At 45.0% G+C, this 15806-nt stretch overlaps 1 protein-coding gene across 1 annotated transcript in view; it reads left to right on the forward strand.

Moving 5' to 3' along the window:
• The window catches only part of LOC140208312 (uncharacterized), a 119745-nt gene that overhangs the window by 29733 nt on the left and 74206 nt on the right, over nucleotides 1-15806 (forward strand). Inside the window, exon 3 of the mRNA XM_072276900.1 lies at nucleotides 3377-3799. Within this exon, the coding sequence (XP_072133001.1) occupies nucleotides 3377-3799 (423 nt within the window). The remainder of the gene's footprint in view (nucleotides 1-3376; nucleotides 3800-15806) is intronic.

Raw genomic sequence — 15806 nt, forward strand, 5'->3', positions numbered from 1 at the left:
CAGATTATTATCTGAATGGTGGCCGATTAGGAAAAGGGGAGGTGCAACGAGACCTGGGTGTCATTATACACCAGTCATTGAAAGTGGGCATGCAGGTACAGCAGGTGGTGAAAAAGGCGAATGGTATGCTGGCATTTATAGCAAGAGGATTCGAGTACAGGAGCAGGGAGGTACTACTGCAGTTGTACAAGGCCTTGGTGAGACTACACCTGGAGTATTGTGTGCAGTTTTGGTCCCCTAATCTGAGGAAAGACTTCCTTGCCATAGAGGGAGTACAAAGAAGGTTCACCACATTGATTCCTGGGATGGCATGACTTTCATATTATGAAAGACTGGATGAACTAGGCTTATACTCATTGGAATTTAGAAGATTGAGGGGGGATCTGATTGAAACGTATAAAATCCTAAAGGGATTGGACAGGCTGGATGCAGGAAGATTGTTCCCGATGTTGGGGAAGTCCAGAATGAGGGGTCACAGTTTGAGGATAAAGGGGAAGCCTTTTAGGACCGAGATGAGGAAAATCTTCTTCACACAGAGAGTGGTGAATCTGTGGAATTCTCTGCCACAGGAAACAGTTGAGGCCAGTTCATTGGCTATATTTAAGAGGGAGTTAGATATGGCCCTTGTGGCTTGGGGGATCAGGGGGAATGGAGGGAAGGCTGGTGCAGGGTTCTGAGTTGGATGATCAGCCATGATCATACTGAATGACGGCACAGGCTCGAAGGGCTGAATGGCCTACTCCTGCACCTATTTTCTATGTTTCTATGTTTGACACCAGTCAGATGTTGTTTAGACCTCAGATAGAGTCAGCGATGAAATGGTTGAGTATGGTGCGATGAATGTGCTGAGCTATGTACATCACAATGCAAGAAGCATCGTAGGAAAGCCAGATGAGCTCAGGACGGGGAATTTATCATATTGTACCTTGGTTTTCAAGAGATATTGAGGCCCCGAATATCTTGTTCCTCTAAATACCTCAGACTGTTGGGTGCTACCAAGACTCATTAGTGACTACAATATCATAATTCCACCCCCTGAGCTCATCTGACTTTTTTTAATCATCTTCTGTTGGTTTCTAAAATCTTCCCAGCTGTTTTTGCTCTTTTGTTTGCCCTCTCTTTGGGTTTTATATTGGCATTGGCTTCTCATTTCAGCCACAGTTGTGTCCTCCTGCCTTTCCAATGCTTCCACTTCTTTGGGATGTATCGATCACTCAGCTCCTGAATTGCTCCCAGAAACTCCAGCCATTGCTGCTCCATTGTCACTCCTACCTTTTCCCTTCCAAACAAGTTTGGCCAGCTTCTCTGTCATAGTAACATGGAGAAGTTCAGTATGGAAACAGGGTATTTGGCCCATCAAGTCAATTCCGAATAAATATTTAAGCTGTCCAATGCAACTACCTTGCCTCTGTTGTATTTAAGTATAAACTTTGCTAGGGTGTCCCATTTTCTTGGAGAGCAGCACAGCCTGGATGTTGGGCAGGACGCCACCCTGGGTGATAGTAACCCCTCCCAGCAGTTTATTGAGCTCCTCGTCGTTGCAGATAGCGAGCTGTAGGTGGCGGGGAATGATCCTGGTCTTCTTATTGTCTCGAGCAGCGTTGCCTGCCACCTCCAGAATTTCAGCCGTCAGGTATTCTAGCACTGCCGCTAGGTAGACAAGCATGGCATAGTGACCCTTCCGTAGGAGCCGATGGATACGCCCCACAGAAAACTGCAAACCAGCCCGAGAAGAGCGAGTCATGCCATGACCTGACATGATCAAAGAGCTCCTTCACGCCCGAAACGAGAATGAATGCAACTACCTGCACTGGGACCATCGCCCTCCATTCCCCTACCATCCAGGCTCCCAAACAAACTTCTTTTAAATGGTGAAACCCAGCTCATATTCACCACTTCTGCTGGTGTTTCATTCCACACTCTCACGACCATAGCAGTGAAGAGCTTTTCCAAATGTTGCTGCTAAATTTTCACCTTCCCCACTTACCCATGACCTCTAGTTGTCATCCCACCCAACCTCAGTGGAAAAAGCTGCTTGCATTTACCCTATCTATACCCTCATAATTTTGTATACTTCCGACAAATCTTCAAAGCAATGTATAATTTCCTTGTTTATGTTTAGAGCCCTTTTTAGTGTATAAGATGTTGAGGGGCATTGATCATGTGGATAGTCAGAGGTTTTTCTTCACAGCGCTGAAATGACTAATACGAGGGGACATAGTTTTAAGGTGCTTGGAAATAGGGACCAAGGGGATGTCAGGGGTAAGTTTTTTTACACAGAGAGTGGTGGGTGCGTGGAATGCACTGCCGGATATTTGTGTGAGAGTGTTTCAGTTCCTGTGGGGCCAGTCGCCCATGCAGCTCAGTGCGAACAGGGAATAATACCAATGGAGAGAGTCAAACTGAGCCAGGTCACAGACTGGAGATGGCAGAAATACCCCATTCTTATAGAGACAGGAAGAGCATCAGAGAGTTTGATGGTCACTCCAGATAGCAGCACTGTGCCCAGTTAGAAGATGATTTCTCTCTCCGACTTGGGTTGAACTTCACTGGAACAGTGTGATGCCAGATCACACCTTGACAACTCAAGTGATCTCATCTGAAATGTTGTCGTACACCCATTGATGGATTTTGTAAATCTTTTTACAGGTCAAAAATGAGAAGGAATTCGTCTCCGGGAATCTCAAACACAACACGCCACTTTTGCTGTCTCTGTCCAGATATTTAAGAAGTGGAGCAAGGGATTCACTCGATCATCCTTCCTGCACAGACTATGGGGAGGAATTCACTCGATCATCTGACCGACTGTCATGCTCATCATTTTACACGGGGGGAGCCCATTCATCTGGTCAGACAGTGGGAATGGATTCAGTCGGTCATCTCAACTGAAGGTACATCAGCAAGTTCACACCGGGACAAGGCCATTCAACTGTTGTGTGTGTGAGAAAGGATTCAGTCGGTCTTCCCACCTGTGGACACACCAGTCAGTTTACACTGGGCAGAGGTTGGTCATCTGCTGAATCTGCGGGGAAGGATTCACTTGGTTATCTGACCTAATGGCTCACCAGCGAGTTCACACCGGGGAGCAGCCGTCCACCTGCTCAGACTGTGGGAAGGGATTCACTATGTCATCTCAGTTACTGAGACACCAGTCAGTTCACTCTGAGGAGAGGCCATTCACCTGCTCGGACTGTGGGAAGGGATTCACTTGCTCATTTAATCTGAAGGTACATCAGCGAGTTCACACTGGGGAGAGGCCGTTCAGCTGCTCAGACTGTGGGAAGGAATTCACACAGTTAGCTAACCTACAAGCACACCAGTCAGTTCACACTGGGGAGCAGCCGTTCACCTGCTCAGTTTGTGGGAGGGGATTCAGACAGTCATCCCAACTGAAGGTACATCAGCGAGTTCACACTGGAGAGAAGCCGTTCACCTGCTCAGACTGTGGAAAGAGATTCACACAGTTAGCTAATCTACAAGCACACCAGTCAGTTCACACTGGGGAGAAGCCATTCACCTGCTCAGTGTGTGGGAAGGGATTCACTCAGTCATCTCACCTGAATGTACATCAGCGAGTTCACTGTGGAGAGAGGCCGTTCATCTGCTCAGACTGTGGGAAGGGTTTCACTCAGTCATCCAACCTGCTGGTACACAAGTCTGTTCACACTGGGGAGTGGCCATTCACCTGCTCAGACTGTGGGAAGGGATTCCATTTCTCATCTCAACTGAAGGTTCATCAGAGAGTTCACACGGGGGAGAGGCCGTTCACCTGCTCAGACTGTGGGAAGAGATTTACTCAGTCATCCACCCTATTGAAACACCAGTCAATTCACAGTGAGGAGAGGCCATTCACCTGCTCAGTTTGTGGGAAAGGATTCACTCGATCATCTGATCTACAGATACATCAGTGAGTTCATACTGGGGAGAGGCCATTCACCTGTTCAGACTGTGGGAAGGGACTCACTTGCTCATCTCAACTGAAGGTATATCAGCGAGTTCACACTGGAGGGAGGCCATTCACCTGCTCGGTGTGGGAAGGGATTCATTCGGTTATCCAACCTACAGAGAGACCCGCGAGTTCATACAAAGAGCTAACTTGTTCAACCTTTCTTTGTAACTCTGGTGCTGAAACCCAGGTAACATTCCAGTAAATCTCCTCTGTACTCTCTCTATTTTGTTGACATCTGTCCTATAATTCGGTGACCAGAACTGTATGCAATACTGCAAATTTGGCCTCACCAATGCCTTGTACAATTTTCACATTACATTTCAACTCCTATACTCGATGCTCTGATTTATAAAGGCCAGCAAACCAAAAGCTTTCTTCACCACCCTATCCACATGAGATTCCACCTTCAGGGAACTATGCACCATTATTCCCAGATCCCTCTGTTCTGCAGCATTCTTCAATGCCTTACCATTTACCATGTATGTTCTTATTTTGATTAGTCCTACCAAAATGCAGCACCTCACACTTATCAGCATTAAACTCCATCTTCCATCTTTCAGCCCACTCTTCTAACTGGGTCCAGTCCTCTAAATGGGTCCAGTCTTCTAAATGGGTCCAGTCCTATCCTTCTAACTGGCCTAAATCTCTCTGCAAGCTTTGAAAACCTACTTCATTATCCACCACTCCACCTATCTTAGTATCATCTGCATACTTACTAATCTAATTTACCACCCCATCATACAGATTATGAATATATTGACAAACAACATTGGACCAGTACAGATCCCTGAGGCACACCACTAATCACCGGCCTCCAACCTGGCAAACAGTTATCCACCACCACTCTCTGGCATCTCCCATCCAGCCACTGTTGAATCCATTTTGCTACTTCAATATTAGTACCTAGACAACATCCACCGCTTTATCTTCGTCAATTTTCCGAGTAACTTCTTCAAAAAATTCAATAAGATTGGTCAAACATGACCTTCCACGCACAAATCCACGTTCACTATCCCTAATCATACCTTGTCTTTCCAGATAATTATATATACCATCTCTCAGAATACTTTAATTTACCCACCACTGACGTCAAACGCACAGGCCAATAATTTCTGGGTTTACTCTTAGAACTCTTTTTAAATGATGGAACCACCTGAGCATTACGCCAATCCTCCGGCACTATCCCCGTTTCTAATGACATTTGAAATATTTCTGTCATAGTCCCTGCTATTTCTACACCAACTTCCCTCAAGGTCCGAGGGATATCCTGTCAGGACCTTGAGACTTATCCACTTTTATATTCTTTTAAAGCACCAGTACTTTCTCTTCTTTAAACATCATAGTTTCCATAACTACCCTTCTTGTTTCCCTTACCTTACACAATTCGATATCCTCCTTCTTAGTGAATACCGAAGAAAAGAAATTGTTCAAAATCTCCCCCATCTCTTTTGGCTCCGCACATAGCTGTCCACTCAGATTCTCTAAGGGACCAATTTTATCCCTCACTATCATTTTTCTATTAATATAACTGTAGAAATCCTTTGGATTTATTTTCACCTTACTTGCCAAAGCAACCTCACATCTTCTTTTAGCTTTTCTAATTTCTTTCTTAAGATTCTTTTTTACATTCTTTATATTGCTCAAGCACCTCATTTACTCCATGCTGCCTATATTTATTGTAGGTCTCTCTCTTTTTCCGAACCAGGTTTCCAATATCCCTTGAAAACCATGGCTCTCCCAAGCTTTTAACCTTTCCTTTCAACCTAACAGGAACATAAAGATCCTGTACACTATAATTTCACCTTTAAATTACCTCCATTTCTCTATTACATCCTTCCTATAAAACAAATTGTCCCAATCCACTCCTTCTAAATCCTTTTGCATCTCCTCAAAGTTAGCCTTTCTGTAATCAAAAATCTCAACCCTGGGTCCAATCCTATCCTTCTCCATAATCATGTTGAAACTAATGGCATTGTGATCACTGGACCCGAAGTGCTCTCCAACACATACCTCCGTCACCTGACCTATCTCATTTCCTAACAGGAGAGCCAACACTGCCCCTTCTCTAGTTGGTACCTCTATGTGTTGCTGCAAAGAACTATCCTACACACATTTTCCAAACTCCAAACCATCCACCCCTTTTACAGAATGGGCTTCCCAGTCCATGTGTGGAAAATTAAAATCTCCCACTATCACAACCTTGTGCTTACTACAAATATCTGCTAACTCCTTACAAATTTGCTCCTCCAATTCTTGCTCCCCATTAGGTGGTCTATAATACATCCCTGTAAGTGTTACTACACCTTTCCCATTCTTCAATTCCACCCAAATAGCCTCTCTAGATGAGCCCTCTAATCTATCCTGCCAAAGCACTGCTGTACTATTTTCTCTGACAAGCAATGCAACACCTCCCCCTCTTGCCCCTCCGATTCTATCACACCTGAAGCAACAAAATCCAGTAATATTTAGTTGCCAATCACACCCCTCCTGCAACCATGTTTCACTAATAGCTACAGCACCATATTTCCAGGTATCAATCCATGCTCTAAGCTCATCCACCTTTCTTACAATGCTCCTAGCATTAAAATAGATGGATTTAAGAAACTCCCCACCTCTTACTCTCTGTTTATCCCCAAGTTCACACTGGGTAGTGGCCAATCTCCTGCTCAGACTTTAGGAAGAGATTTTCTCAGCCAGATCAACCATTATTGAGTTCAGACTGTTCAGAGGTCGTTCACCTGCTGTGAATGTGGGAAGCCATTCACTCAGTCACCTAACCTTATGTAACTCTCGCTTTGGCTGGCAGCTTAATATGGGGGGTGATAGACCCACAACCCGGCCAAGCTTAAGAAATCTCGTTTGGGTGGATGCTGCGTGATGTGCCCCCTGTTAAAAACCAGTACCCTGAAATAACAAACAGTGCACAATAGGCGATTAAATGATTGAGCTTTATAATTCTTACTTTGACTATAGGGTTATTAAAGAAACAAAAAATAAAGAAAAAGGGCCCACTCTCTCTATTTGCGTCTTCTCATCTCTCCCCGTCAAAAGACCGCAAAAATCTCTCTTCCAGACTCAGAAGAAAGAACAACATTTCTCCCATTGGATAGCCCTGCATTCCAAAACCCTGTTATCTCCAGTCGTAACATAAACATTACTGCTACAGAGAAACCATTACCTCAGCAGTGAAACATTACAAAGAAGCCATTACATTAGCAGTGAAACCTTACAGCATGTTATTTGTGACACACTACCGGGTTCACACTGGGGAGCAAGTTTCAATAAGCTGCTTGCTGGGTATTTGTCCATCACCGTTGCTGAATGCAATTTCGAGAGTGACAGTCGGTGTTGAACTCTGCAATTATCGCTGTTGCTCACCACACCCAGTCTGCACCCTGGTCACTGGGCATGGGAGGAGTTTCTTCTGTTGCATATTCTGCTTTAATGGGACAGGAGTTTATTATTTTGGATCTGAGACAAATAAATCAGTTCTATTTTAAACTCTGTCTCCAATACTTAGTGAATTTATAACACAACTTGTGTATAGTAGAGAGTCAACTCAGGCCGGCTGGACACTGCCAGTGATTCTGTTCCACAACAGTCCCTTTAAATCCTCCCCTGTTGTTCCCTTCTTGCTCTCGCTGTGCGATGGGTTCGAAATAGTCACCACTCTGTGGGTGAAGAGGTTTTCCTTGAATTCTCTGCAGACTGAAGAAGTCGAGCTGGCTGCAGTTCTATCTGACATGTTCTTCACCCTTGAAATCTCTGGGCTGAGGAAGAATGACATTGGGAGTTAACCTCCTTATTCTGGGCTCATTTGCACATTATGGGTCATTTTTCTCTGCTTCTAAAGTGTTGTTAGAAAACACCACTGGCCTCTGAAGACTGAAAACAGAATGGGAAACCATTAGTTAGATGTTCAATGGAGCAGGGTCAGAAACCAGAGGCAGGTCTGCACAGGGCAGAGTTTGGGGCTCTGGAGGATGGTTGGGGTAAGAACGTATGATGAGGAGAAAGGAATCAGCAGCGGGGCGTGGCAACGGATGACAAAGTAGCAACATTTGGAAGCTAATTGGCAGAGAAAATAATTAGTTTGTCTGACTGACACAAACAATGCCTGTGGTGAGGTGCTCCACTGGTCGAGGAACATGTGTGTGTTGGGAATGGTTTTATCTATTGAGGGAATTGTTCCTGCTTGTTTATCCAGTAATATTATACCTGGATGGTTATTACAGATTGTCCTATCTGAAATAATGTATTGATTATCATATAAATTGAGATTCTGTCCCTAACTGGATCAGGTTTGAATTTATGTTGCCTTAATGAAGTTACGGTGGTCATTCATGTGTTTCTATTTTAAAACAAGATTTTGGTGAATGATATTTGCTGCTTGATTGTACCTGCATAAGTAATTAAATTGAGTTATACTGCTGCAGGATTCTGGAATGTGTTGGATTGTGTCTGTTTTTTCTTGGCATTTTCTGCATTTATTGCCTTGTAGAAACATAAACATAGAAAATAGGTGCAGGAGTAGGCCATTCGGCCCTTCGAGCCTGCACCGCCATTCAGTATGATCATGGCTGATCATCCAACTCAGAACCCTGTACCAGCCTTCCCTCCATACCCCCTGATCCCTTTAGCCACAAGGGCCATAAGCATCGGCAGGATGTTTGTTTGTATTGTATGTATTTTTGATTTTTTTTATTGTTGACCATCTTGTCCTGTATTTCTGCAAGGAACACCCCATTTCAGGGAAGAGGTCTCCAACTCTCAGTCAGGTGCTCAATGCTTCCTTGTCAACATCTGCTCTGCTCAGATCGTTGGGATGTCTCCCATGGAGGGTCATACTCATTCCACTGGTTAATCTTTTCTTCCATAGTGATGATTCATTTTTCTGAGTTAGCCTCTCACTTAAGTTTTCTGGTCTGTATTTTTTTATAGATTATGAGAACACTCAGTCGTCTTTTATTGTCATTTAGAAATGCATGCATGCATTAAGGAATGATACAATGTTCCTCCATAGTGATAACACAGAAAACAGGACAAACCAAAGACTAATACTGACAGAACCACATAATTTTAACATATAGTTACAGCAGTGCAAAGCAATACCATAATTTGATGAACAGATTATTGGCATGGTAAAAAAAGTTTCAAGTCCCGATCAACTCCTGAATCCCTGATAGCAGGAGGCAAAAGGGAGAAACTCTCTGCCATAAACCTCCAAGGCACCGACAACTTGCCGATGCCTTGGAAGCAGCAGGACACAGCCGACCCCGAGTCCGTCCATCCGAAACCTTCGAGCCTCCGACCAGCCCCTCCGATACAGCCTCCCGAGCGCCATCCTCTGCCATGCGCCTTCGACCTCTCCCTGGCCGCTGAAACAAGCAAAGCCGAGGATTTCGGGGCCTTGAGCGCCGGAGATTCCAGTTACCACACAGTAGCAGCGGCAGCGAAGCGGGCATTTCAGAAGTTTTCCAGATGTTCCTCCGTACTCTCTCGTCCGTCTCCATCAAATCAGAATTGTGCACTGTCCCTTACTTGACAGATTACAAATATCACTCACCGGAGAGGCCGTGCGCGCAGCGTCGCGCTGCTATCTTCTCCTCCTCCTACACTCCTTTCGTCTGAAACTCATTTTGAACCAAACATTATTTCTGCCAGATTACCAAACTCAACAGTTTTGGAAAATATTGATGAGAAATTAGCTCATTTACTGTCAGAGCAGAGACAGTGGATGAAGCAGTTAATTTTTAAATATCGGGATTTATTTCCAGACGTTCCTAAAAGAACCACAGTAGCTTCGCATGCTGTAGATGTTGGAGATACAAAACCCATAAAGCAACATCCATATCGGATGAACAGGTGAAAATCTGAACTTCTTGAACAAGAAATTAAGTATATGTTAGAAAATACTATTATTAGACCTTCTAATTCGAATTGGAGTTCACCGTATGTTATGGTACCTAAGCCAGATAGTAGTATTAGATTTTTTACAGATTACAGGAAGGTGAATGCTGTGACAGAAACTGAATCGTATCCAATCCCTAGGGTAGATGATTGTGTAGACAAAGTTGGACAAGCAAAGTTCCATACAAAGATTGATTTGTTAAAAGGTTATTGGTGTGTTCCATTGACGGACAGAGGTAGAGAGATTTCTGCATTTGTAACCTTATCAGGGTTAGATGACTTCCCTTTGGGATGAAGAATGCACCAGGTACTTTCCAGTGAATGATTAACTCTGTAATTCAGGGGTTAAAAGACACAGATACTTACATTAGATAGATAGATAAATATACTTTATTGATCCCGAGGGAAATGGGGTTTCGTTACAGCCGCACAACCAAGAATAGAGCATAAGTATAGCAGTACTAAATCCACAAACAATCAAACAACAAAATGCAAACTATGCCAGATGGAAATAAGTCCAGGACCAGCCTGTTGGCTCAGGGTGTCTGACCCTTCACGGGAGGGGGTGCAAAGTTCGATGGCCACAGGCAGGAACAACCTTCCGTGACGCCCAGTGTTGTATCTCGGTGTAATATGGCGGAGTCCAACAGCAAAAAGTTCAATATCCGGTCTACAGACACGTTCCTCGATCATAATATGACCCGGATTGCATCATCCGTTGTTACAATCGAAGAACGTGTTTGTAGACTGGATATTGATGATTTAGTTACAGGAAATGATAATTGGAAAGCACATATTACTGAGAAAGTTTGAAAAGCTTTGAAAAGCTAACTGAACTATTAACTTAGCTGTAAGTGAATTTGGTCATGCCACGGTGACTTATCTTAGTTATGTTGATCGTCCAGGCTTGGTTAAGTAAAGTGGTTAAGGAAACAAATCAAACTCCAATTCAGCAACAGAGTTTGATGTTTATAGGAGTATAATATTTTGATAACTCATATTAAAGACAAAGATAATGTGATTGCTCACTGTCTATCTAGATGTTGAATGTACAATGTAATTTTTTTATGGAGTGGTATTTTAATATTTGTAACACACCTACTGGATATTAGTTTGTAAGGTGCTGTATGATAATACTGTGTCTATTGTGTAGGTTGTAAATGTTATACATTTGTATTTTTTTGTAAATAGTTAATGTTAAAATTCTGTTCATATAAGTCAAACATTTCCCTTTCTGGAGGGAGGTGTTACATACCTCATGGGTGTCTTGTGACTGTCTTATCACCATGATGTAATTGGGTATCTCATGACCATGATGTAATGGTCTTGTGATGGTGGGATGATGTAATTTTCCCGCCGATGTGAGGTCACGTGATGACATGTTATCACCAGGTATATAACGGGATCCCTGTTGTGATGCAGTTAGTTTTCAGTTTAGATCGTCAGTTACTCCGTTATGCTGCATATTCGTCTCATGACGCAGTTTCGTTTTCAAACGGAGTTTTAATTTCTATTGTAAAGTTACATCGTTGTGCCGGCAGTTTCACCAATCACTGCTACCTTTGTTGGTGTATTTTTTGATCTACCTTTACAGTAGTATTGGAGAGTGAAGACCTTACGAAAGGACGGGAAACTGAAGGATCGGAATAAAGTTGGAGTCATTCCGCGGTTTAATGAAGGATCGACCTTATTGAGGATTCGTTCAGAAAAGCGACCTGTATCTGAGATAACTCCTGCAAGATCAGGGAAGTTTGTGCAGTGTCCAGTTGCCAGAAAAAGGTCAGTTCCTTTAAGCCGTTTTATTTCCTTCGTCGTGAATCCTTTGGAGAATCAGCAGTAACTTCACATCTTCGAAGAAATCGGTTTCCAGAGAAGTCTCTCCTTATTGACTGGGCAAATCACCTGGACTTTCGAATTTACCACTTTAAGACTGCGTTCGAATTTACCACTTTAAAAACTGTTTTGGAATTTACTTTTTTAAGAACTGTTCCCGAGTTTCTGTACAGCTGTTAACTTCCGGTTAATTTAGTCGTTGGAATACTTTTCTCTATTATTGAGCAGAGTTTAAATAATGTTTATGTTTGTTTATAAAACCCTGACTCAATTCTATATTCATTGTTGCCGGTCACATGACACTATATAGTGTTGGAAGTCTAATATTGAAAGGTCAAGATAAAGTGGATGTGGGGATGTCAATTTAGAACGGAAGTGAGGATTTATTTCGCCAGCGAATAATGAAATGGTGAAGTTCATTGACACCGTTGGCTGCTGCCACCAGTCACTGGGTGTACTTAAAGTGGAAGTTGATATATTCTTGACAAGTCAGGGCATGAAAGGAGAGACGGAGGGGTGCAGAGACAGTGAGACAGAGGGGGAAATGGATCAGCCATCATCTAATGACTGAGCAGATTCGAGACAAATGGCCGAATTCTGCTCCTAACTCTTATGGCCTTGTGGTTTGAGACAGAACAGTGATAGTTGCTCAGGCAGAACTCGGGTGGTGAAACAGGTGTACGAGGCTGGCCTTCATCGGTCAGGACACAGAATTAAGTTCTGGGGATGACACACTACAGCTGTACAAGACGTCAGTGAGGCCACTGTTGGATTATTCTGTGGTTCTGATCGAGCAGCTGTAGGAAGGCTGTGGGATAAAGTAGATGGAGTCACCACTGTGTTTGACCTGTGCCACAGTATCACTCTGTGCCCACACTGGGGATAAAATGAGGTGTAGGATCACACTCTGTGGGGGTGACGTAGAGAGAGTTTAGATGGTCACTTACCAGTGACTTGAGAGAGAACAATCAAATTCCCAATATCCGATTGCAGTGTCCGAAGCCTTTTTTACAAATAACCCCATCAGCGTCTTGTCAAATTCCATAAACGCAGCCCTGAGAAGGCTTGCGGTCTCATTGGGAGTGCGGATGGTTGGAGTAAATATGAAAAGGTGGGGTCCCATTGAGTGTGCGGGTAGTGGGAATAAATGGAAATGGGTGGGGTTTGGTTGTCATAAGGCGGTGGCTGGGGACGGCCCCAAGTGCAAGACACAGACACTGAAGTACTAGGGACAGGACTAGGATACAGGGCGATGGCAAGGACATGGACACGAAAACCGGGAACCCGGAACAGGACTGGACAAGGGAGTTAGGAGCCCGGGCTTGGACTCCGAGCCAGAAACTTGACAAGGACCCAGTACCTGGGTCTTGCCTCTGGCTCGAACCCCAGAGCTAGGCAAGGACAAGGCTGGAATCTTCAGGCTTGAGGCTAGAGACTAGACTTGGCAGGAGGCAGGAGGTTGGAGTCTTCAGGCTTGAGGCTAGAGGCTAAATACTTGGCTTGGCAAGAGGCTAGAGACTTGGTTTGGCTTGGCAAGAGGCTAGAGACTAGAGACTTGGCTTGGCAAGAAGCTAGAGGCTGGAGTCTTCAGGCTTGGGGCTAGGCAGGAGGCTGGAGTCTTCAGGCTTGAGGCCAGGCAAGAGACGAGGCTGAAGGCTTGAGACTTGAGGCGAGGCTGGAGGCTGGAGGCAAGAGACTTCAGGCGAGGCGAGGCTGGAGGCAGAAGACTTGAGGTGAGGCGTGGCTGGAGGCTGGAGGCAGGAGACTTGAGACGAGGCTGGAGGCTGGACGTAGGAGACCTGAGGCGAGGCAGGAGGCAGTAGACTTGAAGCGAGGCTGGGCTGGAGGCTGGAGACAGGCCCTTCCGGGTCAGGGCGCGGTCCACCTGGGCAGGGCGCGGATCATCACAGAGGCAAGGGACTGGAAGGGACAGAACCAACCCCCGGTAACGGCAAGACGGTCTGGCTTACCTGGGCGGAGGCAAGGGACATGAAGGGAGCTAGGTACAGGGTGGTTCCTGGACAAAACTGCAGGCGAGACGAGGCGAGAGTTACCGGCAAGACAAGGCAGGGCAGGGCTTCAGGCGAGGAAACAGAAGGCAGAGGAAGGGATACAAGGAGTAAGGACAAGAACAATCCAGCAGCCACGCCCTGGTCTCTGAAGGTATTTATGCAGCCAGTCCCAACGAGAACCAGCTGCCTCAATTAGCTCAACAAGAACAGAAACAGGGTAGATAGGGAAACCTGGAGCAAAGGTCGATAGACCGGACCGTGAACCGGAATACGGACTTTATGGACCGGACCATGACATTGGTAGAGAGTGCGGTCCGTGACAGTGAAAGCGAAGGGATGGCGTTCCATTAGGATTGCAGACGATTGGAGTGGACGGAAACGGGCTGGGTCTGCTGTAGCAAAATTATTCCCATCTTCGATTTAATCCTGGGCTATTACTCGACGCTAGATGTCCAATGGGATTGTTAATCGCTTTGCTCCTGAGATGTGCAAATCTCTGCATACCCTTCCTCCCTCCTACTTTCTGTGAATTCTCTTCCCCCTTCTACATCCGTCTCTACTCCACTTTCTGTCTCCCCAATTCCTTTCCTCCATCCCCTACGCTTCTCCCCGTCTGCGCGACCTCCTCGCTCCTCTACTTTTCTCCCCGTCTCTGTGATCTCCCCTCCAAATATTCATCTCGTATGTGTTAGTGTGCGTGTAGGGGAGAGGGGCATAGTGGAAGAGGGAAATGTTTCTTTGTGCCCCAATTCCATGCTGAACACGGCGGAGTCTCTTCTCTATTCTTTTTCAACCGAAACACATAGCTGATATATTTCACTCTCAGACGTTTTCTGTGTTTGGGCCGGGGAGGGCATAATTGAACGATATGTACGGAGCTTCAGTCTGTGTGAACATGGCAGTGTGTAACGGGACGTTATGCAAGGAGTTTTCACCTGTGTCTTCACGAGAATATGTGATAGGACGGTGCGGAGGGAGTTTCAGACTATCTCACTTCAGAACTGTGTTATGTGCCGATGCGGAAGGAGCTTCACTCAGTGTCTGACCCCAGGACTGTGTGAAGGGAGCATCACGTTGTGTCTGAACTGGTAGTGTTTGACAGGATAGTCGGGACGGAGCTTCACTCAGTGTTTGAGGACGGGGTTCCATTCCCTATTCTTCTCCTGTTCGGGACCCTAGGGGATGGATGTCAAATAGTTGAGTTTCTAATCTGATTAGTCATATCCAATATGAGATTAATATTCCCCGATTTGCGATTAGCTTTTCCCCGTTACTGCCCAGCTCCTGCAGGAGATGGAGGCAGGAAATATTTGTGGGATGCGCTCGCCGCCCCCTTTCCGGGCTTCCTTATTCTTCAGCTCCCCTCTCTAAGATAGACGCCCCTCCTTACTTCTCCCCCTTCCACACCACTGCGTCTTCGCACAGCGCACCCCTCCCTCCTTATATGTCCGAGGATGCAAACGTGTTTATTTCAGATATGTAAAGAGCAAAGGAGAGTCAATAGTGGATATGATGCTGCAGAGGTGGTAATGGGTGGGGGACAAAGGAATCACGGACCACCTGGAAAAGTGCAAATATCACTCCACTCCTTAAGAAGGAAGAGAAACAAAACAGGAAATTATAGGCTAGCTTGCCAGACTACAGTTTTAAGGAAAATATTGGACTACTTTACTAAGGATGAGTTTTCAAAGTACCTGGAGACACCCAATACAATAGGACAAAATCTGTTTGGTTTCCTGAAGAGGAAATATTGCTCGCCGTCTGTTGTATTTTTTGAATAAATTACAGGCAGTGTAGACGAAGGAGTAAATGGGTATTGTTTACTTGGATTTTCAGAAGGTCTTTGGCAGGGTGCCGCTCATGAAGCTGCTTAAAAAGATAAGAGATTGCGACATTACATGAAATATTCTGGCATGGAGAGCTATGTAAAACTCCAGAGGAGTGGTGCGTATAATCCCGATTGCCCCGTCATGGGAGAGGAGCGGGCTGAGGGTGAAAATAAGATTACAAGAGGAATGCATAGAGTAGAGAGACAACATCTTTTACATGGGTCGAAATACCGAATGACAGAGGGCATATATTTAAGGTGAGATGGGGTAAAT

Source organism: Mobula birostris, chromosome 13, assembly GCF_030028105.1.
Source record: "Mobula birostris isolate sMobBir1 chromosome 13, sMobBir1.hap1, whole genome shotgun sequence".
In the NCBI taxonomy this organism is placed as follows: Eukaryota; Metazoa; Chordata; class Chondrichthyes; order Myliobatiformes; family Myliobatidae; genus Mobula; species Mobula birostris.